The following is a 27,908-nucleotide window of genomic DNA, read 5'->3' on the forward strand; positions in this document are numbered from 1 at the left end:
TTCTTGAAGATACAACTCCAGCATTCCCTTGGAAAACCAACACAAAATCCATTCAAAGTGCGTACAACGTGTGTTCTTACACCAAACTGCGTGGTAAATATGAAAACGCTGTACCAAAACATGTCGAGTGTTCGAAGTTTATGAAGGATCTAATATGCAGAGCACGAACATAACCCCCAACATGGTTGAAATAAGTGATTCGAAATTATGTGTGAATCACACTGAAAGTCAGGCCTTCTAAGAGTTTTCGTGCCAGTAAATAAATAACAGAAATTTACATCATTGCTGAGCATGACCTACAGCGGTTCAGGCAATGAAGTTCCTTGTTAGGTTCTTTCCTTCCGTTTACTGGATGATTTCAATGCATGTACTGAGACTTTACAGACATATTCCAACATGATTATGACATTCCCTTGTTACTCTTAATGATTAAAACCAACGAACATATTACATGTACGGCATGCTGCAAAACAACTGATTTTTCAGTCACCCCGATGACCAAGTGCGTTCGCAAAAAGGTTCGATGAACTCGATCTGGGTCGAAATGCAATCCTTAATTCCATCTAATTAATATTCTCATTGTCGCGATAACCCACATATGTTACATAATACAAGAATTGTAGTATTGTGATTCAAAGGATGAACCATTTCTCGTTTCTGAGAGTACGAACGACCAAGACTCGAACTCAGGTCTCTAGCGTACCGTGCAAATGATGTACAGTCACGTACACTGCCGGCTTGTAATGAATACATTGACTTTCAATGGAATCGTTACAAGCCGGCAGTGTCCGTGACTGTACAATTTTCCTGATCTCTTCATATATTCTTTTTCCTTTTCTTGTTATTATATTATGCACTTTTACTCTACAACTTCAACAGGACAAACATCCATATCTTACACAAGATTCAAACCCAGGACCTTTTGGCGTCGTATCGCGCTATGCTAACCACGTAGCCACAGAGGTCGGCTACAGAGTTAATGAACCAGCCTTGGTTTTACCTTTTCCTGTTGCGAAAATTGTCTCGGGCAAGCGATCACTGATCAATGATAATGTGCTTCCAAGTTCAGGCGTCATTATCGGGGGACGGGGATAGGGCGTTCTTCAAAATATGGAAAAATGTATTATGTATACAAAGGCTTATGGTTACAAACGACACAATCTCAAGTACAAAGAACCAATCCACTTGGGCCAAAATTTACAACTCCTGAGGCTATCTTTAAATCACCTCCTGAAGGTTCACGAAGCAAACAACTGAATGCTCACCCCTCTTGACTGACATCAGCGTAGGGGTGGAAGTTCTGCTTCAGAGCTTTGCTCTCCCTTTCAGCCAATCGCCCCAGTCTTAATTTGTACCAGAGCCAGGTAGGTTCCATTGTCCTAAACCCACCCTCCTCTACCATTACCCTTCTTTTGTTAATTTTCTACGCTTGGGGTAGTGCAAGAGAGTTTACGATTACAAAGAATGCGACCTGCAAAGTTACCTTTTCTTTATGAAGCTAAGTTCATTTCCAAGAAGGTAAGCATCAGTGTTGCCAAATAAAGATAAATTTCACTCAGGGCACAGGGAAATTGAGATAAAATGGAAAATATCAAAATTGCACGGAAATTTGAAGATAACCGACTATGAACACACATATCTTTGAGGAACGATTGGTTGTTGGAATGACAGCTGTGTAGAACCAACAAATAGGAAAGGAACTATTTTTCAAAAGTCACGTAGTTTTGTTTACAATAACTTCTTTCTTGCAGTGGATGAGAATGAATCAAACTTTCAATTTGGCTTTGGAACAATCAATAACTTTCGACGATCTAACTCTCTCATTAAAATTCTGCAAGTGTACAATTTCATATCATTAATCTCACACTTTTTCTTGTTCACTCTTACTTTCATCCACTCATTTAGTTTTAGTATTTCGTAAAGCGACATTTTCTAAAATAATTGTAGTAATCAATGTATCAATTTCTTAATGAAGAAAAAATTTGTTAAAGAAAGGGATACAATGTACTTGCAAAAGTAAAATTGTGCTTCCTGGGTATGGCAACACTGGATGATAAGATTTCGTTCTCTTGTTGTTTGGTTATTGGTGCGAGATATTAGAATCAAGTCAGAGAATCCTACACGACAAAAGAGAGGTGGAGGACAGTCGCGGTAGTGCAGTCCGTTGGGTGTCTGACTGCATTGCGGGTGATCCTGGTTCGATTCCCGGGGAGTGATTTCAGGTGGAAATTTCTCTAGCAATGTCTCTGCACGAGGCTTTGGGGCTCACGCAGCCTCTCATAAGTGAGTTCCTTGGGAGAGGGGGTGGTAACGCGGCTGGAGCCTGGTGTTGATCACATTACCTCCACAAATGGCAGATATTGTGAATGTGTGATTCTTTATGCCCACTCCACTCTCCCTCCTCATATCTCATATGCCTTTACGACATGCTGAAATGTCCAGGCTACTGTGAGGGCACTTTTACAGGGCTAATATTAAAACACCGGCTTCGGTTGCAAGTAGCACCTTTTATTAATATATTTCCTTTCATACCTGTTTGAACAAATTATGTTTTCATGTTAGGAAGCCAATTTCATGTCATATAGGCTAGAGCAATATGTTTGAATACTCTCAAGAAATTATCTGACTCCAATTGATAGGCTTACCATATTTTTTGGGGTCCAACCCAGGACATATTCGCCATCAACTCGTTACTGCTGAATTTCAGTTATTTTTACAAAAATAAATTGAAATGACTTAAAAGCCTTAACATTTTATTGGAACATTAAACTATAAATTGTACAAGAAAAAAATATTAACATTATTTTCTAAAATCAATCAATTAATTTTCAAATGTTTAATTGAATAATACATTTTCTGATGTTTAGGAAAACTCTCTGTTCTAGGTAGCATTATCTGTTAGTTGACTCAGTTGAACTTTTCACTAGACATGACTTTTTTCAGAAATGGCTTGGTTGATTTAATAAGATCATAAAATTCACAACATGAAGTTCTGAATTAATTTTAACATTCAGCAGATGTTTAACATTGGATACTAAAAGTCTACCTCTTTCTGCAGACCAAATATTCCCCATAATTGAAAACATTCTCTCAACTGGAGCCGATGTTCCAGGTAAAGACATAGCAAACTCAACCATTTTAGAAATGTTGGTACATGAAATATCAGTCTTTTAAAACCATTCAAAAATTGGTCGTGAATATTCAATACCGGTAGCTATTTTCATGTTCAGATTATGACAATCAGTTTTTGTCACCTACTTTTTTTATCCTAGGTTTTCGTTATTTTATATTTTTCTGTAACCTTCGTATCCTCTTGAAGCTTCGGTAGAAAAACAACACGTTTCTGAACCTTTTGTGTTTCTCTGCTTTTGTTGACTTTTCCCCCTTTCGGTCGTAGGAGCTCGGAACTAACAATGTGCTGTGACAAATCTTTCACTATTTTTGAGCGACTTTTGTGCATTTGGCGACGGAAAGTCAACGTGGGAGGCCAATTACTGGAGGAACATGTTACGTACCGGATGAGGGTAGAACTATTCTTTTCACCCCATTCTAACGCAACACGTGTGCTTGAAGCTTGACCACCAACGTCGTAACTTCAGATTCCCGCGCCTAAAAGTCAGTCCGTTGTATTCGAAGTTTCAAGCTGTCTTTATATAGTGGCAGAACGAACAAACAACTACAGTCTACCGCCAGTTTTCGAACCGACAACACCTCTGCGACAGTCGGAGTAAAGATTCGGGACTTTGTCTTTTTTCTACCGCGCCGTGTATTTTATCCTGCGTGAGTGAAGGACAGTGACTAGTTGTACGAATACGCCGTGTTAATTTGTGACCTGTGCACTGGATTCGCATTATTCGTTTTGTGACGAGGAACATTAATACCACAATGGCGGGCTAATCACGAGAGAAGGAGGGCCTTGGGTCTTCCTAGCCTGCATGAAGCCGACAACGCAGCAGATCATCGCTCAGCGTCGCGACGTCACACCACTAAAACGCCGTCGCAAGCGCCACGAAAGCCACAAATGACGCCCACAGCCCGATTAGAAGCCATGAAATGATACCGCCGAAAGCCGCCAGTCGAAACAGCATTCCGAGAGTACTTCGACGCCGACACCGACGCCCGACGAGAATTCTACGGAGAGAGAAAGAGAGAGAGAGAGAAATTGGAAGATGAAGCGACACCAGCCCACATTTAGATCTACCGTCTAGAAGAGAAGATTGAGATAATGAAGCGACACCTACTGCGTCTTGAGACGACGCCGACGTCCCGCGTGAGATTAGCAGCGAGAATCCACGAGTACCCCCGGTAAAGGAACTTCGCCCGTTTTTTCGCCGTCCCCCCAGAAAGAGAGAGAGAGAGACGATGCGAATCAATTAATCGCTCCATTACGAGGCCGACAAGATGATCGCCGTGATGTTGAAGCGTAAAAGGAAGGTGTGTCCCAGAAGATTGCGAAGTGCCGCTACAAAGAAGTAGCGTGGGGAAGTGTTAGTGTCGCAAAAAGGACCGCGGATTGACGTCCCGCCGCCGTTTCGAGGACTACGGTAAACGTCGCTGAAACGTCTAGAACGCCGAGATGGTATAGTATACTACTGTTAATTTTCTATATGTGTGAGTGATCATCTACCCAAGCCTCCAAAGATCGGCCGTCGGACGAAAAGATACCAGTATTTAAAATTAAAAGTCGCGAAGGTATTGATTATAATTATTTCTCGCCAGCATCATCTAAATTTCACGACAATTGTTAATTCGGAAGAGATATTCACAGCATACTGTTGTTTTTCCACGCTCTGCGCCGAACTGTTGAGTAATAATTTTTATTTATGTCACCTTATATGCTTTACTCGGTAAAATATTTGATTAAAAACAGCATAAATCGTGTATCTCTTGCATAGATCACCTCTCAAGTTTGCTAGGTGAGGAAGTAAGTTAACTTCGTGCTATTTTTAATGTATTCATACATCAGAGTCTTAATTTTTATTCTGTAAACATGTGTGCCTTGCAGTTGATATCTAAGCCTAATGTTATTGAAGTTCCAAGGCGCATTAGTGATAATTCCACAATAATTATTTAAATGTCTAAATAAATTGCAAGAATAAAAAGTTTACGTGTCATGCCCGTTGGCAGAATGTAACGAGCACGCGCAGATGAAAGTTTAGTATCTTTAATTCTAAGCAAATTAACGTCTTCGGGCGCAGTTTAATATTCATAAGAAAAACTAAATATCGCATGGTGTCTAAAAAAGGGCCAATGTACTTATCTTAATGTAATTGTTCCCCTGAAGTTGAATGAGTGTGTGAATGCTGAATGATAGCGAGGGGTTTTGTAAAAGGTATTATTTTTGTGTGTTATATAATATACATTTTTGTTATCTAGGTTTGACTATGATTTGTGTTCATACAAATAGTATACTAATCCTCATAACTGGTGGTATTTATATTTTAGTTCAACGTTAAGTCAGCAAAGCATTTCTGCTGGCTAACATCAATTATTATTATTATTGATTATTATTATTATTACTATTCAACGTCACTTTATGCACGAGTCGGCTATTCGTCGGGGGTAAAAACCGATCCGGTCACACGTACCCTGGAATCAAAACCGTTAGCTGGGCCCGACACCTAGGAAGGGGACTTCGGTCTCCGGACTAAGTGTCAAACAGAGGTCATGTACCTAAGGTCCCGGTGAGAAGATTCTCAAAACCCCGGACATTTTGCAATCCCGGACATCACTAAAAAAACAGGACTGTCCGGGCTAATCCCGGACGTATGGTAAGCCTACCAATTGACATTACCTCTTTTTAACGTCAGTGTAAACCCCGTCTAAGCATTCCTCTCACTCAAGATACGACGATACATGCTATTAAGGTAACAAGCAACTTTCGACACTTTACCAAAGAGAAACAAACGCAGATGAGCAGATATGTCGTCATACGCAAGAGCAGATTGACTTGCCTGTAGGAAAAATCTTACGGGCTGACTGCATTTATAGCGCAATATAAGCGAATCCACTCCTTGGATGAGAGCTCTTTATTGCGCCTACGGTGAGAAGTCGACAGAGATAACGTGCCTGAGGACCATTCTGCCTATCGCCGAGCTGTAAACGGTTTGGGAAGCGTTTGCACGGATTTCTTGAGGGATAAGCGCTTGCTCCTTCCATGATGCGTTATCGTGGTAAGGCAGCGAGAGTAAGTTCTCTGGGGTTCCTGAGAGAAACGTTTCTACAAGACTTTCAACGTTTCGTTGCAGTTGCTGAATGCAATTCCTAATTCGTCTTGCGAAAGGCATTGTCCAATTTATTCTAATTCCCTGGAATAGAACACGTAAGGTTATGATGTTGGAGAAGAGAAGGAGAGTTTGTGTTTCAAGTACACTTTAATGCACAGAAAGGTTAATTGGAATTGGACCTACAGTTTAAAGAAGGATCCGAGGCATCCCTCATGTACCAAACCCAGGAACCCTATTGGACGTTGACAATTTTTTTTGTTAGGGGAGTCAGCTCATTCATAAAACTTGATTAGTAGAAATAATAAGAATAATGATAAGTATTAGAACGGTTTTAATTGTTATTACACAATAATAACTATTATAAATTAATAACATTTTTTAAAAAAAATATTTCAAAATTATTATTATTATAACAACATAAATGGGGACACATTGCTACTAGGTCCACCATATGGGGCAATATCCAACACAAATGTTCTCTATTATTTTTTTTACATTTCATACGGTTAGTGCACTGAAATTCATAATTATTGTATTTTGTTTTTAACTTTTACATATTTCGTTCAGAAAAAAAGCTTTGAAAGTTTTACTCAAAGTTTATGTTGTGTGATTTCTCACTTAAAACTATGTTTTTGGAACTTTGGAAACTGGAAATTTTCGCCACGGCCTAAGTGTGGGAGGGCGTATCCCTCCCCACACACACAGGAAAATTAATGTCGGCATAAAATGTTATATTTCATACGTTAATTAATAATTGATAATTACAACTAAGCCTGATACATAGGAACCGATAACTTCAAACTGAAACAGTGGTTTGGGGGAACATGCCTTGTCCCTACCCTGCAAAAATTCTTCGGACCGCCATGGTCAGAGGTTATGCATCAAGCAGCTGATGACTTCATATAACAGGTACTGTTTTTATTGTTGTTATCATTATGCTTACTTGTTATAAGTGGGCATTATTTTACGTTATAGATAACCTGACACCAAATAGATTCACTCTGTATCGGGGATTTTGCATGAATGCATGTATTCAACCAATGCTCTAACTACTGTGACAGCGAGGCCTATTTGGATATTGAGGAATTCCAACAATTCTAAAGTCAACAGCACGTAAAAGACGACACACACTCCGAATCAGCTCCCTAGCGTTTGTCCGAGCCGTGCGAGCATGTATTTAGCACCCAGTTTTGGATTCTCGGCATCATTGTATTTCCAAGCACGAACAGCCGTGTTGCGACACTACCCACTCTACCACTACGCACATTACTCCGAGTCTTGCAGCAAGACGACCACGGCAACGTCGCAACCAGATATTCAGGAATGTCCTGGCGGGCATTTGGAGAGGACGCAGAGACGGGAGCAGTGGATGCTATTCGTGACGTCACCATACTAATCAGTAAGAGATTTTTGAAACTAGCTGCTGCGGAAAAGGGGAGAGAAATGCGCGATCTTCCAGAACGAGGTCAAAATATCATTTAAAGGTTCCATCTCATGCAGGACAAAGCTTATGGGCTGAAAGACTAGGCGGTAAAACTAGATATATTACCCGAACTAGGAGCATAAAGTCGAATTTAATGGCCCGTGTAAACCCCTTTAACATCCTGTGTCAAGATTTGTTTATGATAAAGGTTTCTTCTTCTTGTCCGAGGTCGCGAACTGAATTTGTTCGGACGTTTCGGAATGAATGGTGGTGAGGGGAATGGTGCACGATTCCACCTGCGTGGCATAAGAGTTGCCAACTCTTGGTTCGGCACGGTGCTACTGCTTTCTATCATCTTCCAACAGGATGTCACTGAGGGTGACATCTCGACCTTCCAAGCGACTTCTCGTTGGGTGACGCGCGGTCAGCGTATCGTGTCCCATCACCGCTGCTTTCTGTCATTCCAGACCGGAGCCCGTCACGATTACTCTCCAGTTATCCTCTCGACGCTGTCTTGTAGCTCGTACTGGGAATCGAAACCGGGACTAATGCCGAGAGTTCTAATCATTAGGCTACGATGTCAGGGGTCTCGCGTTCGAATCCTGTCCTGGGCATGGGTGTTCTTTGCGAGTGTCCTTTCATCAATGTCATCATATCATCATTCATCCTTATCTTCGCAATAGCCCAAAAGCGAAGTAAAATATACCAAATCAATCAATTCACATGCTTACCGATCATTGCTAAAGGTTTGGGTCATCCTGGTGAAACGGCATTGCGGGTGAAGGCAATGGCAAGTATTTTTAAACGACAGTGACAACTGACACCCCACTCAATCTCTTGTTATAAGCTACCATATCTGCTACACTTAAATTGCTCAGCTTTCTCAGCAAATGATGATGGCCTTCGATTTGCAGAATGCTGCAAAAGCTGTGCACCATTTGCAAAGCATGGGACTAGAAGAAAAATCCTCTGCTGAAGAATGAAATACTAAAACCTACGTAATAGTACAAATGAGTAACACAAAACCCTAAAAACAATAACCAAGAGTAATATAAAATAAAAAGGCGCATATGATGTTGCGGATACGGTTCCAATGGCCTCATTTGCCAACAATAGATGCCTCCAGACTATAAATGGTTGAGCTATTTTCTGGGAGAAAGTAGAGCAATAACAAAGACATTTCCTTCTAATTGTGAGGAATGATACAAGTGCAGACGTACAAGGTTAACACCAGCTCACTTCAGGCTCATATATTTCAAGGACAATATATGTTGTGTAGTATTTGTAGGAAGATAGGGGAAATTTTCGTCGCCACCTCATACATTGCTTATATAATGTCGTGATGCTTTGAAAGAATTTACTAGAATTTGCCTCCCACTCGAAATTACATTGGCTATGGCATTTTTTCACTTGACAAATTGATGCTGTACGCTAGCCATTAAATCAGTGATTATCGATTTATAAAATACTTTTGTGCATTCTGGCGTAATATAATATTGTTGTACGATTATACACCACAGTGCTGCAATGAAGGTGAAACTTAGTTACTCAGAAGTATTTGGTCCGTTATAGATAGACCAAGGGTGGTATTTTAAGAGGGCGGGCGTGTGCGGGAATTGCCCCTCTGAATGCAATTTTTTCAGTTTTTGGGAAAACTATATGTATAATTTATACACTCTACTGATGATTCTTACTGGAATCCCCCCCCCCCTCCACTTGAAAATATTTGAAATACCACACTGCATATCTTTCCATGCAAGAAGGGTTTTTTTGTGGGTTTCAACTCCTGCAGGTAACTTAGCAGAATGTAAATTTCAAAATAAAATCAATCTTCATTTAACTAGAATTTCAGTAGGATAAACAACGAACAAAAAATGAGATCGAAAAGTAGAGATTAGAATACAGAAATCCTGTCAGAATCGCACCTATCAAGGAGGCACGGGTTCGATCCTCGTTGGGGACACTTTACACAAGTGGTTCAGATCCCACATTAAACTGTAGGTCCTGTCCCTATTAGCACATCTCAGCAAAGGCGATCTTAAAACAAGCTTTGACTTTGATATTTTTCCACTTAATGCAAGAAATAAATAGTTCCACGAGTGTTGAAATTATGAAAATGATATTTATAAATTGGTGATAAAATATACGAGTATTATCATTAATTTATAATAATATTTATTATTATTCCAACTATTCAATTTTATAATAATACACTGAATCCCCTACCCTTCAAAAATTTCCAACAACTGGGCTTATCACAACATGGAAACAATCTACCAATGTCTTTACCGTGTTAAGAATTAAGAGGATTGCCTGGAGATTCCACGAAAGGCCAAGAGCATGCCAATACAAGATCCGCGCATTCCTAAGGCGAGAAACGGAACCATTAGACCAGGAAGTCTTTTCCAGAACCGTTCTCGACTCCTGGGAATTTCGTTCGTCTTCAATGCTTCCCAAAGCGATTTTCTTTCAACTTCATGCGCCATTGAAATGATAAAATTAGCGTGCTGCCAATTCAGAGACGTCGGAATCGAATCCCAGGAAAGTATTGTCTACATATGGGCGAATTCATCAGTAGAATCTCTTGGTGGGTCCCAGTTGATCGTGTATGTTAAATGAGAAATTCCAACGTTCAGTCACAGGCAATAAAAATGGGACACCCAGCTCCTGAAATACTGGCTTCCCTGCAATGTGTTGTGTGTTGCCTAAATCTACGGCGATGAGCAAACTTCAATAGCAACTTCTGCTATAGCAGTAGGTTAGGCAACACACAACACATTGGAGGGAAGCCAGTATTTCAGGATCATGCCCCATTTTTATTGCCCGTGACTGTACATTGATAATTTCCAAAAGGGTCGGTTTCGGACAGTTGGGCGTCCGTAAAGGGGAGCAAGGGGAGCCAAGGCCCTCTGCAGAATGGAAAGTTAACCAAAAATTATATATTTTATTTCAGTCACAGTACTTTATGTTAATTATTGCGAGGGCATTGCAGGAACATGATAACTTCAAACTGAAGCAGTGCTTTCTGAGGGGACAACATATATGGGCAAATGTGCCTCGTTTGCCTCCCCCCGGGTAAAACACATCCCTTGTCCCTCCCTGGAAGAAATCCTGGCAGTCCATGGCTGAAACTTACGTAGAGGGAATACAGGTCTTTGGTTTCATTCCCTTGTGACAATAAAGATATCACCGGGGTCAAAGGCGCAGATGTACCCCAGTTGGCGACTTACACACCCCAAACAAACACGAAAGAATTGTTAATTAAATTAACTATTCGTCTAAATACGCATCCTAAATATAACTTACCCACTACACATCAGAGATGTTACCGATGGCATGGATGTTTCTGTGTGTGTGTGTGTGTGTGCGTGCTCCTTCAGTAATGTTCTCATTTAATGATAAATTCATCCTCATCGTTACGATTGGTCGAGATTGGTAGATAGGTGCCGCTAAATAAAAAGTGTATTTTGTTATTTAGCGTCGCTCTTCTACCAGTTCTGGCTAATCGCAACGATGAGGATGAGTGATGATTAGGCGAAATTTGTGAAAGCACAACCATGACATGCCAAGGACGAGACTCGAACCCGAGAACTTCGGTAGCGAGACCGAAAATCAACAACTTAACGCACCTGGCCAACGAATACTAAGAGAGAAAACTATAGAAAAGACTATGCCACGTCTTGAAACATTGAACTCACCAGGAAGTAATAATATAATAACAGGAAGACAAGCTGCCAAATATCACAGCAATCAATTATGACAGACGGCCTTCGAAGGTAACAGTGTGGCTCTACACTTTCCCTGATCGCTACAGTACAGAAACCACGCATGACGTCAATGATCAGTCCTTCCGCTCAACACTATATCACCGGACAACATCGTTCCGCTCAACAATCCCATTCCAAGCGACAAACAATGCAAACACGGCATTCACACTTTGGTGGTTCGGAAACGAAGCGTAAAAAGTCCTTTCACTTATCTCACGGCTTGCTCGCACCCAGTTGCGTCATAAGTGCAGTTAGGACACAAAAACAATGCCGTAATGCAGAGCAAACTTAGAGCAACTGGCGTATGCAGTGCGAAGGCTAATGAGGCTACAGCCCCTCCCGAAATTTTGAGAAAATCAAAATTTTCAAATAATAGCAGTAAAAGAACTCTGGAAAGACTTACTTAACTTAAACCACGCCTCTTAAAATGACCCCCGATTATAATTCTTGTTCTTGAACACGTTTACCGATATTTCCCGGCATTTAAGACTTTTTCGGGATCCGCAAAAATGTAACGCAGTACTTTCGCGGATTCTAATTATGCTGGAAGTTACGTAAAATTACAAGTTTCCATTAATTTTGCAAGATTTATTGTGTAGATAAACCAGGGGTGCCCACAGGGGGGATTCATGACGCGCCTGCGTCATGGGAATGTTTGGGGGGGGGGACAACTTTTCAGTTTACCTACCAATTCTACATATCTTCACACAAAAATTAGGGGATCGTTTCGTTTGATTGACTTGTTGATTTTTAGTTATGGTTATGGTTCAGCATCTAATTCGTGATTTAACAACTTCCACAAGAATACTATTTCCTGTAGCAAACATGAAAGTGAACCTTAATTTTTTCTATCTTTAGTCTTTTGATTTCAACTACAATGAAAGGTTTCGAATGTCATGCGCCTTTCGATTGTTGGCATCTCGGCCAGTGGTAAATAATGCCTGGTGTTTTCTTTCAGTTTTAGTGTTGGCCGATTTCAGGCACAATTAGTTTCGCTTGTATGTGCTCCAGTGCTACGACTGACTGGATAATTGTAAAAGACTGTCAGTTTTAATTATTAAAAAATGAAATCAAATTATCCACATTCAAACAAAATTCAATAACTGCGAGTTTATCTAAACTACATTTGTGTGTGTATGGGGGAGGGGTATGATAAACAATTCTTTTGGGGGAATTTTGATGAACGACTTTGGGAGGATGGCCACCCCTAGATAAAACAATGTTTTTTTTTTATTACATAACATGTATTTCAATATTATTTTATAATGCTTGAATATTTTGAAGCAAAACTAATAAATGTATGCATACAATTAGAAATAGTCGCTTTCGTACTAATATTTGTAAATATGTTGAACAACATTTAATTATTACAATATTCAAGCATCAGTATCGTTGAGAATTGGTGCGGCATCGGTTTGGGTATCGGCTCAGTACTAGTAATTGTGAAAAATTTTATAGTGTCCCCTCCCCGCCTTCCAGGAATGCATCTATGTAATATCAACGTTTATAATTACAAACCTCTCCGAAATAAAATTCTGAGTCCGCCAGTGATTTAAAGCACAAGCAAACCATCTTATATTAGGTTCTACTGAAGCAAGGTGGTAATCGGGTTATTTAAGCAAGGTATTCGGTCTCTATTCCCCACTACAGGAACGAAGTTAATGTAAACAAAACCACGTGACTTGAGAAATAGTTCCTTTTCTGTATGTTACTTATGGCGTTATCTTGCCCGTAAATAGTATATTATATTTGCCCTAGCTGTACAGTTCATAATATAAGATCCCACAACTTCAATATAGCATCTACTTCATCCAGTGGCGTGTCCAAGGGTGGGATTGGTGGGTGTTATAACCCCCCTCTTCCCCCTCCCGGCTCAGCATCTCTAGAAGAAATAACTTTACTAACACCCCCTGTCGAAAATCCTGGGTATGCCACAGGCTTTATCACATGCATTGGCGTCAGGATGGGATCGAACCGTCCTGAAGAAAAATCTTGCATCCTGCACTGCCTCTTCAGGACACTACATTACAGAAAGTTTTGGGATGTGTTTTGATGATTCCCCCGACTCAGGCAAGTAGCCATGTGGGAGGTGAAGCCCCGCCTCCCCCCGAAACCATACAAATGTTTCGTTGGAAATAGTGTATAGTGGTAATTAATTGTACTTCCTTAGCAGGATTAAACTATCTTGTATAATAAGTTGTAATATACTGATAAATTCATTTTGGGGGCTTCTACCCCCCCCCCCACACACACAGACACTTTTTTTTGGCTACGTGCCTGTCCCGACTGTACATATGAATTCATTAACTTGGAGCCCCACTCCAAGCAAATAAACTCCTAGTTACGTTCTTGCGTAAACCTCCCCTAAAACAAGCTTTACTTGTGCTAGCAGATGTGAGCATACAGAATCATAATTTGGGGAATCAATACACGAGTTGGCAACACTGGAAGGAGCTCAACGTCGTCACCTTCATCGCCGACCTCTGCCTGCGAACGCTTTCCAAATAGAGGAAAGCTGAACACATGCACCTGACCACATGCTAGCTGTCGCTTTGTGGGTGGAGAACTCGTCAAGTGGCAATTCTCGATTCTTTGGCACGCAGAAAGCCTCATTCCAATGCACAGTAAATACAAGGTGTGCCAAAAATTCATAGGCAGAATGTATATGGTTACCTTCGTAACGCGCTTTACCCCAAGTATTCTACTTTCCTACCTAGTCTTGGTGGAGAAAGAGAGAGAGGAGGGGGGGGGGGGAATGTGCTGCCGTAAAGATTGAAAGGGGTTGTACGCTTTTGCAGTTCAAACCAATCCGAGATTCATATTGTTATGACCGTTACGAACAGCAACCATGACAAAACACCTGCTGAAAGTTGGCATTGCATTCGTTCTTGGCATCGCTACGACAGTTTCGCCTTTCAACCACGCCATTAACAACTCGATGGTTTTATGTCTCATTCTGATTAACTGTTTTGCCGTTGCTTGGTGATGGCGTAGCGGTGCAGAAAACTGCCAACCAGAAATGTAGCTTGTGTTTTGTTTAGGACTGAACGAAAGGTGCAAACGACAGGGGAAAAAATATACAGATACAAAGGCGGGGGGAAACGAAAGCGACCCCCACACAACAGCGTGGAAGAGAAAGAGAAATCAATGGAGTTAAAAACAGGAAGGTGGAAACTCAAGGAGACTAGTTGGCAAAAAGGGAGAAAGAAAAAGAAATATAGAGAGAAAGAAGATAAAAAGTGACAGGAAAAGAGAGATACAGAGAGAAAATACAGAGTGAAACTGAAAAAGGGACATCGAATGAAAGTGACAGGAAAATATATAAAGACGTAAGTAAGATAAACAAGATGCAAGAGGGGAAGAAGAAAGACAGGAAAAGAGAGGAAAAGGCTGAGCGAAAGAGAGATAAAAGAGAGCATTCGAAACAAGGAAAAGGCGAGTGAGGGAGAGACGATAAACATGCAAAATAAACAATAGATAAAAATACACGGGGACGCTCTTCTCAAAATTGAACACATTTGCGGTATGAGCAGGGTAATGTATATAAAATATTGCAACTTCCCAAATGGATAATTGTTAAGAAAGGTTGAGAATCTAGTATAGTATTCATTGTTCGACTTACGCTCTCGACTCCGAAGCATTGGGCTAGAGTCGTGTCTGAGGTATATGTCCTTTCAGCCAATCATCGTGCATCCTTATCACAGCAATTAATCAGTTGGGGGAAAAATAACCAAATTAAAAAAACGCATTTCTATGATTGATATGGTTTTGTTTTACTCCACTTTTCTGCCACTTCTGGTTAATCGCGAAGATAAAGATGAAAAACGATAAGCTTAAATGAAAGGACAATCGCATGCACACATGGTCGCAACACGAGTCCCACAGAGTCTGGAAAACGCAATCCAGAGTGTCCTACGTGAAAATGGGGTTGACATTTACACCTCAAAATCGTTTATAGGCGACTTACGGGTATCTGAAACATTATATTGAGTCAAATAGTTACGTCCTCCAAAATGCATAGATAGTATTAAATGCATTATCACTTGCGTAGTGCTGAAAAGTGCAAAATTATTTTCATATATGCTAATTTTGACATGATGTTAGTACATATATTAGCAACTATTTCCATATTTGACAACTGTGTGTGGATACATTAAATTGTGGCCTATCAGCCTCGTGGGCACGAGTACTGTAATTGCAATGAAAGACAAATTAGATTGATGGCATCATCCCATCACTTGCCCGAAACAGACGAGGAAAAAGGCATTGGAAAACTTCAACCACGGTGGTAAGGAAAATGAGCTTCATTCAGCATGAACTTACTTCTACCATACCACAATTATTGCTTGCTATTCCTGATGGCTTAAACGTTTTATTGCTTTAGGTATCTCAAGTTTACCTTTGTTCAAAGCTTCCTGTAAAAAAAAAAAAAAAAAAAATGCCAAAAAGTGGAACGAAACGCGGTTTATTTTCTTCTTACAATAATAAGGCAGTAAAAGACTTGGTGTTCACTGATGCAAAAACTTCTTGTACAGTTCTGCAGTGGGCATCACGGTTTGGATTAATCCTTGACCTTCGGCTTGAGTTACACAAACACCACATTCCCTTGTAATTCCTCTGCAGATTCTTACACAAATGACTTCCTGCCATCCGGTAATTTCCGAGATAAGTAATCATAGTGACAAAAAACGAAGAATGTGGGGGATCAAGTGAAGTATTTGAATGTTCTTGCTTTCTAACATCATGCTATCGACCAATTCGATACCTTGTACAAGCGGACATATGGGCGTTCTTCCGAACAAGAAATACAGACACTTTGCACAAATGTTGTGTTACATAAGGGAGGTGACTTTACAACTATGCTTGAGTTTAATTTTCAGAGATAGGCTAATCAGGACAGGAGCTACTGTTTTAATGGGATCCGAACCATTATGTGCGTCGATCGGCTATCGAACCAGGGACACGTTGATTACAAGGTGACGAACTTTTCACTGCGGCATCAGGGAGGCCCCAGAATTATGTTTGATCTGCCATCAACTATAATTAAAAAAACACCGACTTCAACACAACACATAATATTCATTGAAGTCAAACTGATTCCATACTAGCCACATGCGAATCATACTAAGGCATCGAATGTGTGAGACAGAGGGCGGGGGAGCTGAATTTTCGCATTTATTCCATGCGCAGGGTAGGAATCGAGCCCGAGCGAGACCTTAGGTAGTGAGACGGCATGTCGATCACTCAAAAAATTGTGTCAGAGAAATAACTGCTATAAAACAAAATTAATCTGCATTACATTTTGACATAGGTCCCAGATAGTGCGCTGCGTCAATGGATCAAATCAATACTGTTTATGTAAATGAAGAGCATTCTGTTAAAGGTGTCACATAAAGCTTCTTTTAATTAGGCTTCAGCCGGATTGCGCACACTTTTCAGGTTTTATCAGTGGTATCTGATAAGCCGTTGAGAAGCTGTCACAATGTACAGGATTGCGCACAAAAAAACGAGGCGATGTTGTCAGATGTAAAATATTCTCAAGCCGTTCTCACTTCTGTTGTGTTTGTTTATGTGTATGTGTAGACTTACACGTGTTTTTGCTGTGTTTTGCCTAACCTAACATATCTTCACTTGCTACATTTACTGGTCAAATTATATTTTTTATTTAATCCTTTTGAGAATTACTATTTTATTTCTAATTTCTCTCTCTCTTCTTGTCTAAAGAAGAAAAAAACAGTTTTGCGCAAATCTATAGGTCTCCTTTTACCTAGAACTTGATTTTCTTTGCTTTGCCACAACAGGTTTGGAGGTTGCAAACAAAGCGCAGGAGGAAAGAAAAGCATGATATCAGAACGAACATGGCCTGTTATCTCCACTCGCTGAGTTTGTTTACGTAATCCATACCAGACAACGCATACCATGTTGACTGTAAACATCCTGAAAGCCTACTTATTTATGTCACCCGTTTCACAAGAATCTCCGAAGGTGTTGGGCGCGCCAAGTCGCCAACTCGTGCAGCGAGCCTTAATTCTTCCGGAATCTCCTAAAAATTGTAATATGGCTTCTCTTATTAAGTAAGAAATATTCGAAGGGACCCTTTGGCATTAGGAGTGTATCTCTATGCATTGTTAGACACGTAAAAAAAAAAAGTGAATTTCAGCAATATAAAATTGAATCTCAGTTACCTAATCAATACTATGCTAGTTCCATAGGATATTATATCCTTATGTGGTAGGCAGCCCTGTTATTAGTTGTGTCATTCTGGTTGCCTACTCGCAAAGATGCAAATTGCGTTGATACGACAATTGAGTGACTAACTGAATTAGATTATTTTACGTCGCCTTTCTGCAACTTTTGGCTAACCGTGACGATGAAGATGAGTGGATATTATTATGATGAAATTGATGAAGGGTCCCTCACAAAGAACGGGATTCTAACCCGAAACACCTGGCGTCGTAAATCCATTTCATGACTTCGCACATTTTCCACCCTCAAATAGTTTTTGTCTGCCTGTTCTTGCTGCTAAATAAACCGCGAGAGTAATATATTATTTAACATCTGCGTCATATCCAAGAACTCAAACAAGGACTTGCATTCCAAGCGTTAGTGTATTTATATTTTTATTACTTGTCGTCACTTTTTCACCTATTGAGTTAATCCTGACAAAGGGGTGATTGATGAACTGATGGAACAATCACAATGGCGCAGCCATACATTATCCGTAATTTGTCGGGAATGAACCCAGGATTCCATAGTTAAAGGGTAATGCAATTTAAGTTCAACTGAACCCTGGTGCTTTCTCCTACTTCTCACTTCAAAGAACTGGCCGATTTGGATGTAAAATGGACTTAACCGTGACATGGAACTATTAGATATATCTCGACAACGATTAATGCAATTCACAAATTTCAAACGTGGTAGGATAAATTCTGAGCTTAATTCCTCAAGATTTTTTAAAAAATAACTCTGGTTCTACGTACCGAGAGCCGTTTAAAGGGAGAGTCAACAATGTTGAGACGCGCCAAATGCCTCGTTACCCTATAATGTAGCCCTAATTTGACAGCAACTTGGTGGCACCACAGCCCTTGCACGATTCTATGCGTAAATGTTATCGTTGTCATCATTCAGAGTTGGGCAGCAGTGATTGTATTTCCTCCTTTGTTTTGCGTTGCATTCCTGCCTCTTTTAGCTAACAGCGACGATGATGATTAGATGAAACTGATGAAGGAAAACTCGCAAAGGAACATCCACGGACAGGCCGGGACTCTAACATGAACCCTTCCGTGACGAGATCATGACTTCACATACGACGCTCGGCAATTGGTTTATTGTGGTTGAACCTGTATTGCAAGTCAAGTATTAAATAATTTTGTTGAATATTGACGAAGAGCATAATAATCACAGATATGAGAAGTGGTACTTATGCATTCTGGAGGACAATAAACACATCAAATCACACAAAGTCGAAGACCTGTCCTATATTTAAATAAACACGGATCATACAAACTGTGCTCCAGTCGTATCTGCTGGTGACAAGGGCAGGGATTTATCCAGAATTTGCCTCCAAGGAGAGACGTTAGGCTGTTTTTAGGGATGTACAGGTAAATGTAGTGCCAAAGGGGTTATAATTTGGGCTTTTGGGGAGGATTGTATGGAGGGCTTCAGGAAAATTTGGGTGGGTGTTTGTGCATGGATAAATCTTTGATGACATTTATGGAAGACTGAAAATGTATCTCCCTGGCGCGTCTTGGTACAATGAACGAAGACATCAATAATATTCAAAATAGAAGACAACCAAGCAATAAGGAGGATGTTGCATGTTTACCAAGCGTGACGTCACCAGACGATCAGACAAGGATTCAAGTAAGCCGAAATCGTGCTTACGAGGAATGAATGGCACTGCAACAAGATGGAATAACGGTAACTAAGACGTCTGTTTAAAGATTTTTAGACGTGTTGTTCTTTGCCGAACGACCTTTTGGGAAAAGGCTGCCAACAAGCACGACCATATGACCGCCAAAGACATGTATGCACAGGTATTCAATGTAAATGAACGGGTGACCTGGAGTTTCCGAAAAGCAGAACGTCAGTCTGGCTCTTCCAAGAATCTCCAACAAGTTTCGTCAACGATTCCGTGCTTGAGAAAGAAAAAGAACGAAGTTTGCTAAAGCGAGAGGAATTTCAGCGCATATTTACCAAGAAGATGCAAGGGAAAACATCCCAGGTGGGTACGTTCCACGAAACTGCTCGTATTGGCATCAAAGTAGAGGTAAAGTTTTCACGGTATACAAATTAGGATCGGGAGCAGAACAAAACATAAGTCGCGGAGGAATTTCGAAGGGGTCGGCTGTCCCCCCCTCCCCTCTACTTCGGGACGCCAATTTGGCCCCACGGGCTCAAAACCTGTTGTAAGCAGGTACATAATTCCCTCAGGTAGGCTTGCGAGAAGAAAAAAAGTCATGGCGGCTGATGTTTGGTACACACACATAATAACAGGGATGGTGCTTCTGTTGCCTGTCATCTATGCAACCTTGACAAGTCTGAGAAGCGACATCACGTGTGTCATTGGTTTAAATTAACATAGTTCCTGCAGGATACCATACTACTTTCTCACACTCTTGTTGTTCAGCGTTTGGAAAATACACACACAACCCATTCACTCAATCCAACTAGACATTTTAACTTCAAATCAATGAGTTAACTACTTTTCCGCCAGTTGTTCATAAACTGTGATATGAACATCCCATTGCACAGGTTTAATACAATTAATGTCTTCGGCTATGCATTTGGATGGATATGAATACACAAACTTAAAACCGAAGTTCGGTGGTTTCAACAGAGTTTCCTCACTCTAAGAACTCCGAATTCTCGAAAAGTAAAGGTTTGATAAGAAAGTGGAAAATGCCACCAGCTACAATGGGTGTTCGCTGATAGATATTGTGCTGTTCCAAGACTTTGTATTTACATGGATATATTGTCAATGTGGAAAGTGCAGTTGGAACAAACAGAGTGTGATACCCGACATGGGGAAAACATCAAAAGCTATAATATGCTATATTTAAACACAGGTCTAAAGGATGGTAACTTGGCAGAATAAACAACATCCAAGCATACCATATCTTTTTCAAACAAAAGATTGTTTTCTTGGAATTCAGAGTGCGGTATTCTCATAACTGTAATGTGGATGCTGGGTGTGTATGTGACAAGAAAGGGGGGCGTTCGTTGATTGGTCTACTCGGAATTATACACTCCCTCTATACACTATCATCAGTGGCGGCGATTGGGTTCCACAATTAGGGGGGCAAGGTGATAAAAATGGGGGGCAAAGACCGATTGCTTTCCCTTGTTAGATAAGGTTTAGCATTGAGGTGCAAAAGTGACAAAAAGTAGGGGAGCAACTGCCCCCTAATCACCGCCACTGACTATTATTATTGTAAAATGTATGAGCTAAAATAATGGAGCAAAATCATTTGTACTTTTGCAGGTAGGTGCAAATATAGGAAAATACCAAAGAAACAAAACATTCTTCTTCCATTTAAAGGACATAACACATTACGTCGTATGTTCATCTCGTACACCTTTCACACATCAACTGGAAGGTACTAGTATATCCTTCAATGTAGTGAAAAATGCAGGCTCGGCCAGGACCCGAATGTAGGCCACAGTTGGTACAGAGCAATGGCACAGTATGCCAGACTCGGGTTCGAATCCTCGTCAAGCTTGCATTTTTTCGTTAAATTTCTACGTGGAACATCTCCAGTGTGTCTAAACATGAGGTTATATACTTCAATGATATATAACTTGGAAAACTCCCTTTTCTGACGGTAAAGGAGGTATCTGGAGACCTTCCTACTACATTCAAGTTCATTCTTTACCACATTTAAAATATTCCGGATCTTATCTATTCATTTTGTGGCCCTGGTCCCTTGCAAATGATGAGGCTGCAATGCGTATTTACAAAACAAGGTGAAAAATATGAACTGATCAAAGGAAAAATATAGACAAGTGTACATGAACCATTGGCGTACGTGGATGGGGTACTGCTGTGCCAACAGCCCCTCCCGAAATTTTGAGAAAATCAAAATTGTGAAATGAGAGCAGCAAAGAACTCAGGAAAAATCATAGCAGTAACTTCAACTGACCTCCGATTGGCATTTTTGTCTTTGAACAACTTTTTAAAACCGAGATTAAAATAGGAAAATGTCAAATATTGTATAGTTTATCCCACCTCTACCTAGAAAGCATGGCGTGCCCAAGGGGGTTGGTGGGGGTTATAACCCCCTCCTTTGGCCCAGTATTACTACAAAAAAGAACGTCAAAGGTAGTAAAAGATGTCATAATGAGCGCTGACTACCAGAAAAAGTGTAAATAACCCCCTCCCTTTCGAAAACCCTAGGCACGCCACTGGTTATGTGATATCTACTATTACAATTCCAGTCCCTTCCGAAAAAATATCCTGCATACGCCAGTAGCATTAACTGATGCACATTTCCACCTCGATTACGCAATTATTATTGCTCTACAAACAAATGCAATTGACTTCCCTACCTGACAGTATTGGTAATTGCGTGCTCAAGGGGAGGGTGGGGGTCATTACCCCCTTTTGGCGCAGCATTTCTTTTAGAAAAAAAGGCCAACTACAGGAAAAGATGGCAAAATATGGAGTGGACTGCTAACCCCCCCCCCCCCTCGAAAATCCTGGGCACTAGGGGTCAAATATCCTCCTGAATAAAGATATTAAACACTTTACGAGATTCCTGCGCACACCAGGACTTATTTTCTGGAGGGGCTGAAATTGTAGAGGTGGATAGTACATACTTGATTTATAGGAGGTGACACACACAAGATTTTTTGTATATTTAGAACTTTTCACTCTCAAAGATGGAAATCGGGGATCGTTTATCCCCGAGTTCTTCATTGGTTTTATTTAAAAACGTTGATTTTCTCAAAATTTCGGTCAGTCTAGCCCAATCAGCCACCTGTCTCCGTACGTGGGAAGATTAGTGGTTGGAAGTCAGCCGATGTCAAAACAAATTCGCGCGCAACACAAGCCAACACAAAGAGTACAAGTCACAAATTTTTAACACACATTCACATATTACAACAGGTAGCACACGCACACATAATACATATAAGGCTTCTGCATGGTGAAGAAGTGAGCACGTCCTTACCTCTCCTCCTTCTCCAGTAGTACCTCCAGAAGGCATACAGGATACCCAAAAGCACAAGGGTGGCGGCAAGCGTCCCAAGCACTGCCCCTACGATGCTTCCCGCCGAGTAGCAGTCCCCCCTTCGAGACTGCGCTGCGACGATCCGCGATGCCATAAGCGTCACAGCGAAAACGGCGATCAAACACATCCTGGCGGTTACGTTAGCTCATGTTCCCTCGCCAAACACTGCACTCACTTCACCATTCAAAGGCACTCACCTGTCTGAACGCGGCCGGCAACAAGTGGTTTTTCCGCGCGGCGCCGTGGTGAAGGGTTGCCAGTGCTTGTCTGCGAAAAAGTCGACAGCAGTCGTGCAGGTGAAAGCAATAAACAAAACTTGGGAGTTTCCACGGCATTCTTCGTATGGGCTTGTATGAGCATTTAGCGCAGGAACTAAAAGATCAACCGCGAATGTAAAAATTCATTGAACAAGTAACAACCCAATAGGCGGATAGGCACAGAACATACTCTCTCAGTTTAATTATTCCCATCAATTTCCAGGATTTGATTTTGATTTGATTTAGTTTATTTTACTTCGCGTTTTTGTGCCTCTTGGCTAATTTGCGAAGATGGGGATGAGTGATGAAATGATTAAATTGATGAATGGACATTCACAAACAACCAAGCCCGACCGGGATTCGAACCCGGGACCCTTGGCGTCGCAGCGCGATGTGCTAACCACTCGGCCACAGGGTCGGGCTCAATTTCCAGGATACTTTGATTACACGATGTTAGGTATTAGTAGAATTTTGTTAAATACAATTACATTTGTGTTATTTGTATTGACAATGGACAATGATTAGAAGGGATAAGCTTGAGAATTAATTTTCTGTAGCGTTGTGCGCGAACAGAGGCGCAACCACGAATTTTTGTCTGGGCGGAGCAAGTACCTGGAGGATAAGCGTGACAATAATAATAATTATTATTATTATGTATTATTATTATTGGCATTTTCCCTGGTATTTTTTCAACACTCAATATCACATTAGCTGTTAATGGAAAACAAACACACGAACTGTATTTTTGAAAGACAGAAAATGCATGACGGATATAATTCTTTTTGTACATATTGACATATGTAACTTTCATGTACAACATATGTTTTACGCATATGCAACACGTTAACACTAAATTGTGCACTATTCAATGTTTCTTTAATACATACATATATATATATATATATATATATGTATGTATTAAAGAAACATTGAATAGTGCACAATTTAGTGTTAACGTGTTGCATATGTATCATCTAATTTTACGCCTCTCAATGTTGCATATGCGTAAAACATATGTTGTACATGAAATATATATACATTATTTAAATACATTACATAATTCATCCACCTCATAATAAACCAACCGCAAAAATGACATAAATTTTATCTCACATGTGTGTGATCCTTTTCCTCAAAACAATTGTTCATACATTTAAAACAGAACTACTCGTATTTAGCAGCAACAGTCTGAAGTACATAGTTGGTCTTACTTCTCTCTTTAATAATTTAAAATACATTACAGAAAAGAATGATATTGCGAGCGATGCGAGCAAGAAAAATTTTTTTATGTCCAATTTTTGCAAACTGAAAACAATATTGATTTACCGTAATAGGGCGCTAATGATTTCACGGGGCGCCATGGCATTCTCTCTTTCAGAACTTTTTCCATATAGATCGTTCGGTGTTCCTGGCTCCCCCTAGCTACGGCTCTGAACTTGATGAGACTGTAAGAAAAGCCTGTATTGCGAGCGAAGCGACCAAGAAAATTTTGCCAAACGTATTTTTATTTACATAAGATTTGAAATCGAGGGGGCAATTGCTCCTCTTTGAGCCCACCTCTTGGCCGTCGGGAAGAAAAAAATGCAAGAAATATATGAAAACTAATTCCATCTTGAGTATCCTGCTATTTTTATATTCTGCTAGCCTTGCTTTTCTTTACCTCAATGTTTGCCCCTCCCTCCTAGAATTGGTTTCCGTCCAAGGTTGGGGGTGCATTGTCTCCCCCTGTGGTTGCGCCACTGTGCGCAAATTTGTCTTTATAACTGGTTAATTACCAACAATCAATCATCTCACGCTTCTTAATAGTGTGCGCCACTGGCACGGAGGGGTGGCTGATGGGGCTATAGCAGGGGAATGAGAATTTCAAGTGTCCTATTTCCTTTTTGCCGGTGACTGTACACTTTAAAGTGGGATCGAAACAACTGTGCAATGGATCGAACAAGGACCCCTTCAATACCACTAAGACACCGCGGAGGTTCTTTTTGGAATGGCTAATACTTCATATGAATACCTTCTTTAATGCAAAATTATAAAATAGGATCAGTAACTTATTGATGCATGGTGCTTCTTCATCCTACCATACTCCCTACTGAGATGGCATTCTTTCCATCATCTCCTTTAGTACATTATCTGACGGAAAAAATAAATGCTAGTGGCAACAATTAATCCGTCCGCGTGGTTGCATACAACTAGGATTAAATTTTTTTGTTTCAAAGGCTCGTGGCGTTGAAACAAGGCCTGAACCTGGACGAGCAAAGCGATGTTCTTCTACTGCGGATTTCGCAAAACTACAATTTGCACTGTAGTTAACTGTATCCGGAACTCCACATTAGTAAACAAATCTCTACAATGTAAACAACAGCACAGAATGTTGATATTGTGCTGAAATCATGACTGCAGATTTTCCTGCAACAGGTAAAAACAAAGAGCACAATGACACTTCGCACGTTCTCTGTTTGGTAGACTGCTACCAGAGCCTATTTTAAGAAAGAAATTACCCCTATGCTTGAGGTAGCAAACACCGGTGCTTACGTTAGCAAACAAAGCTTTGTTGTTCTACCGCTGAGGCATATTAAGAGTTCCAAGAGTAATAAACGACACCATGTTCCACAACAACTAATCACACAAACCCGCAATACCCACACTAATTCATTTTCACGAAAGCCCATTTCATGATCATTGTCTTTGTATGTCCCTTGTGATAAGCAATGTCCCATGTAGAAAAGCAGAAATGTAACATAAGTAATATGTACCCGTAAGACTACAACATTTTAGATTTACCAAGAGCGACCACAAGAAATAGAAGCTTCGATCAAAAGTCGGTTCAACTGATGCCACAAGGATGCATACTCCACTCTGTCCCCCCCTCCCTCAGCGGGAGCACGATGCACAGGAGTTGAGAATCTGCGCAGGCTATTTTGCCTGTGGTTCCAGTATAAAACTGTGTAAAGGGAGATTTTACAGTGATGTGGCATATCGCCTGCCACTTGAGGATTTCACGAATCCACTACAGGCTTGTGCTGCTCGTCTTGCCGCTACGGTGTGAAACGTTGTTGTTGATAGGTTCGTTCGTAGGTGACATGTGCCGCTTGTGTGAAATTTCCTTTAGAGTGACCGGGTTGTTCTAAGTTTGGGGAAATGCCGGCCTCTAAAGTGTGAAGGCGAGGGTACAACACCACGATGTGCATTTATCCAATTATCTATTCCATCAGTTCATCATTGATCCTCATCGTTGCGATTAACCCAGAGAAACAGAAGAGTGTCGAAAAACGGATAGGCTAAACAAAAAAGTATGCGAAAATAAACAGATCTAAAGACGAGGTAAGTAACTGAAGGGTTGGCTGGAAGAAGGACTTAACTCAGAAAACGTTTGGAGAAAATCAGATGGTACTATCTTCATCCTCCATCTCTTGCTTGAATATGATAACTTCCATGCTTATTTGCCTGCAATATACATGAATATTGTCATATTTCCGCTAGAGATGCAGGGTGCAGATTGTTTTTGGTTCATTACCTCCAAAATCTGTTTTCTGAATTACTCCCTCCTTTCTAGTAGCGGCTTCTGCCTATTCGCACACTCGCACGTGCACACCCAAATAAATTTGTACATAATGCAAATAACTTGTATTTCATTGAACTCGATCTCCTTCAAAACATAGAATGTTCCGACGCCACTTCGCTTCATCAGACCTCGGTTGGCTAAACTGCTCTCATGAACACAAGTCGATTTGTGTTCAGCTGGGGCTGTCTGCGTAGAGTAAACCGGTTCCCTCTTCTGGCTAGTCATAGGGAATTGACGAGCACCGAACCGCGTGTGTGCGCATTTACACTCATGCTCTTAAATGCTTTGTAGACAGTGAAGCAAAGAAGGGAAGTTTGCTACAAAGCGTGCAGAGACTGCATTAATAATACGGATACGGCGGAAGGGAAAGACAAAGTACGAAACAGGCCAGCGTGGATTCAGTACTGTTATGTATTATATATAAATTATTTTCTTGATTTTCGTTCGGTCAGTCGGTCATTAGAAATATACGACTGCTAGATAGATTACAACTGATTTTCTGCATGTGGTAGTCTCATAGGCTTCTTTGTGTTACTATTTTCCTTGTTCAATATTATCATGGGACATTTTGTAATCGACATAAATAGTAATTTCTTTGTTTTGAGTGATTTTGTCAGGTTATCAATTGCTGAATAATTATAGTCCGCCGGTGGAGGCACATTGTGCTTCGGATCCCATTTTAAACCGTAGCAGCCCCAATTAGCCTTTCTGTGCATAAAGTGGACTTAAAAACAAACCAAACTCATTACAGTCCAATAATATCTTTCTTCTCGTGATCAAGGTATTCCAATTCTAGAAACAATCCTCGTATTTATAAAAAGAGAATCAACCCTCTCAAAGTCTCATTATCAGTGAAAGGTGGCCATACCTTGGGTCGCCAATACATAGGCTTACCATATTTTTTTGGGTTCAACCCAGGACATATTGGCGATCAACTCATTACTGCTGAATTTCATTTTTTTTACAAAAATAAATTGACATTACTTAAAAGCCTTAATATTTTATTGGAACATTAAACTATAAATTGTACAAGAAAAATATTAACATTATTTTCTAAAATCAATCAATTAATTTTTAAATGTTTAATTAAATAATACATTTTCTGATGTTTAGGAAGCCTCTCTGTTCTAGGTAGCATCATCTGTTACTTGACTCAGTTGCACTTTTCACTAGACATGACTTTTTTCAGAAATGGCTTGTTTGTTTTAAATTCTGGTCGTGAATATTCAATACCGGTAGCTATTTTCATGTACAGATTCTCAAAACCCCGGACGTTTTGCAATCCCGGACAGCACTAAAAAATCAGGACTGTCCGGGCTAATCCCGGACGTAAGGTAAGCCTACCAATACATTCGGGATTATTATGTACGCCAAAACAGGTGTGAGTAATTGAGAGGGATGACGATATCCCTTCTAGACACGAGGCTGAAGTGCACACCCA

The 27,908-nt window shown here is 40.5% G+C and overlaps 1 protein-coding gene across 1 annotated transcript in view; it reads right to left on the reverse strand.

Annotated features, from left to right (window-relative positions):
* LOC145978866 (uncharacterized) overlaps window positions 1–22,852 on the reverse strand; it is a 128,799-nt gene extending 105,947 nt beyond the window's left edge. Inside the window, exon 1 of the mRNA XM_083111757.1 lies at window positions 22,589–22,852. Within this exon, the coding sequence (XP_082967883.1) occupies window positions 22,589–22,775 (187 nt within the window). The 5' untranslated portion in view covers window positions 22,776–22,852. The remainder of the gene's footprint in view (window positions 1–22,588) is intronic.
* Between the last annotated feature and the right edge of the window lie 5,056 nt (window positions 22,853–27,908).

This window comes from Lepisma saccharinum, chromosome 25 (genome assembly GCF_977018435.1).
Source record: "Lepisma saccharinum chromosome 25, izLepSacc3.1, whole genome shotgun sequence".
Lineage (NCBI taxonomy): Eukaryota > Metazoa > Arthropoda > Insecta > Zygentoma > Lepismatidae > Lepisma > Lepisma saccharinum.